General features: G+C 45.6%; 1 protein-coding gene across 1 annotated transcript; it reads left to right on the top strand.

Moving 5' to 3' along the window:
• Positions 1-784: 784 nt before the first annotated feature.
• On the top strand, positions 785-2,623 carry COCCADRAFT_113478 (uncharacterized protein; the record flags this gene model as incomplete). The annotated part of the gene is made up of 2 exons (XM_007720754.1): positions 785-2,109; positions 2,185-2,623. 2 exons carry the CDS (start codon positions 785-787, stop codon positions 2,621-2,623), a joined length of 1,764 nt encoding a protein of 587 aa, XP_007718944.1.
• Between the last annotated feature and the right edge of the window lie 488 nt (positions 2,624-3,111).

Here is a 3,111-nt window from a genome sequence, read left to right as displayed (position 1 = left end):
GGCGTCCTGCCATCCCTCGGATGGTTGCTCTTGGCGGGATGGCACATCACGTGACCTAGCCCCGCGATGATCATTACCTTCTGACGTGGACGTCCCTAGGCCTTCAGCCATCTCGTCCCTTGTCAAGGAGAGAATTCTTCTTGTTACTTGTAACACCTACCCTAATCCGGTGCATGAGCTATATTAGCGAACACTAACTTTTCATTATATTTTAGCGAATATCTCGCGCTACAGTTATCATATTATTATAAGAAGTAGTTTATTAAATTCGTACGAGTTTTCTGCATCTATAATAGAAGATATATTTATTTTAGGCGCTGTTCTAACCTTACTCCTAGTGCCTATGTAAATCTGTAGGATTAAGGTCTGTAAACTCGCCAAGAAATTGGGGATTAAGGTCGATTTCGACCTTAATCCTGTCAGGGATTGATGATACAAGCTCAAGGCTCTTCCCGACCTATGTACCCCCATGGGTCTCTAACTTGTGAAATTACATACAGCAGAATGTGGAAATCTCTCACAATCAAGCACCGTTGGTGCTGTTGCCGTGCCGCATTTCTCGATCCTAGCGCTTATGCGGTCGCATTGATTGGCTGGGTTGACAGAAATGTTGTTTCAAAAGCGCCATGTATCACATTTTGCAATGCAGTGTTAGGCAACCGTCGCGGGCCACATTGGATCGACTATCTATACTTTAGCAGCCCTCAGAAGTGTCACTCAAGGTCGAGGTTCTCCATTCCACCACCGCATCTTGATTCCATTGTTTTAAACATACATATCACCTATGTCAAATTATTCAATCTATACGGAAAGAATCCTAAATGGCCGCATTTTCAGGCTGCTTTTCATCCGCCCCGCTCTAGATCAGGATCAGCAACTGGAATGTTGTTGCCTTCCTTTCAATATCGATTACGCACCTCCTTACGAAGCACTATCCTACGTATGGGGTAAATCCAATCTATCTGCTGAGATAAGATGCAACGGACGACCTATTGCCATCGGAATAGAGCTCTTAAACGCACTGATCAGACTCCGCTCTCCCGAGGTTACACAGATAATCTGGGCGGATGCGCTTTGTATCAACCAGAGTGACAAAGCAGAGAAGAGTCACCAGGTGCCCCTGATGGGGAGCATCTATTCCTCGGCAAAGAGAGTTGTCGTCTGGCTAGGACAGGGAGATGAAAAATTTATCATTGAGGCTTTTGAATACAGTATAGAAGTCGCTAAAGCTTGCCTCCGATACGACAAAGAGCGTGGCTTACCCCTAAATCACGAGGAAAGATACGAAACGCTAGATTTGCCAAAAGACGCTTTCCCTCCAAGTGCTTGGAAAAGCCTGCAGGAGCTATACGAACGACCTTGGTTCTCTAGAGTCTGGTGTGTCCAAGAAATCCGCCTGGCGCAAGCTGCCTTTGTCCTCTGGGGGGATTTTGGGATTGACTGGCAATATCTGAGTTTAGCCGCCTCCTGGGTATTCGACAAGAGCAACCAAGAGACTGACTTTGAGGTACCATCTGCCGTTGGGCAGAGTGTCTCACACCCCGATATCTTGCGCGATAAAGACCGATATCCGCTGCTCGAGGCTTTACGGGCCTTCCGAGAATTCGAGTCGACCGACCCTAGAGACAAAGTGTATGGACTTCTAAATCTGGTTGAAAACCAGTCTGAAACAGATGCTCTAGCCCTAGATTATCATAAGAGTGTCGGTGAGGTTTACGCTGACACAGTTTTGGCCGTTATTCGAGTTCACTCAAAGCTAAGCACGTTCGGCTACATCACACACCCTCCCAAGTATGATCCAGATAATGAAGAGAACTTGAAGTGTCGATGCAGATCTTGGGCGCCAAGGTGGGATGATTCGGCAGTGGCAGATGTACTGGGATTTTCTGAAAATGATTGTCGTTGGAAGCCTTACGGAGATAATGCAACAGTGATGATGGCTGGTCATGACTCTCGACCCGAGGAACTCTGCCTCAAAGGTGTGTACTACAACAGAGTATGCAGCGTTGAAGGAATCATGGACTATTACAACCTGAAGGACCCGATGTACAACGATGAAAATCCCGCGAGCCCAGAGGACGATGATATGATTATCGAGACCGATTCTGAGTCCGACGACTCAGACCCTCTACTTGATATCTGTAACAAATTCTTTGTGGAATCAAGCTCAGAAGCTGTACACAGGGCGTGGACTCGGACTTTGACTGCGGGTTGCTGGGATAAAAATCAAGATTACATTGAAAACTTGGACCCTGCCACTCAAGAGTCCTACTATCGGGCTTATCCTCGTTTCATGCGCAGATTGAAAGAGTTTCAAGTTACCGGGACAGAGGGCAACTTTGCTCACGATGAAGATTCGGCCAAATTCCAACGCACTGTTTATAGCATTTGCAGGCAAAGACGCGTATTCTGGACAGATAATATGACCTTTGGTCTCGGTCCACAATGTATGCGACCCAGCGATATTGTAGTAGTGCTATATGGGGGCAACACACCTTATATCTTACGGCCGAAAGGAGACAAATATCTGTTCATGGGGCAGGCTTACGTCGATAATATTATGCATGGAGAAATTTTCGACGGTTCGGAGGAATATGAGGAAAGAACATTTTGCCTCGTTTAGAGAAAAACCCCAACGTCAAGGATAGAGATTCGGCGGCTTCAGCATTATCCGCCATTGCACGGGTATATCGCTGCGATGAGAGCATCCGATTTTCTCGCATGCAGCGTCATTGCCTAGTGTATCTAGTAACTAAATAGTTTTCCTTTTTCTATTAAGAGGGCGATTGGAAATTTTATAGTGTATAAGTACGGTTGGGGTTAGCTGTCTTTACACTTACAAAGTAACTAACTAAATTTTGCTGTAGTAACTCCAGTTTCACTTGCTGCGCTATGAAAAGCCCTATTAAATAGATTACCACGCTTCTTCCAGTATTCAAACTCTTCAACTTCACTTCGTCTAGATTGTTAAGGGCGAAGAGGCCTTCGAACGAGTTTGCATTAGCCTATAGTACAGAAGAAGAAAGATAAGAAGTGTTAAGTTGTTGTACGACACTCTTCCCTTTATACCCCTGCTTCTGCGTTCTTCGTACGAGTAAGGTCCTAACTTAG

This window comes from Bipolaris zeicola, assembly GCF_000523435.1.
Source record: "Bipolaris zeicola 26-R-13 unplaced genomic scaffold scaffold_621, whole genome shotgun sequence".
Classification (NCBI taxonomy): domain Eukaryota; kingdom Fungi; phylum Ascomycota; class Dothideomycetes; order Pleosporales; family Pleosporaceae; genus Bipolaris; species Bipolaris zeicola.
Note: the sequence above shows the minus strand (reverse complement) of the source record. Positions and strands in the feature narration are given on the sequence as shown.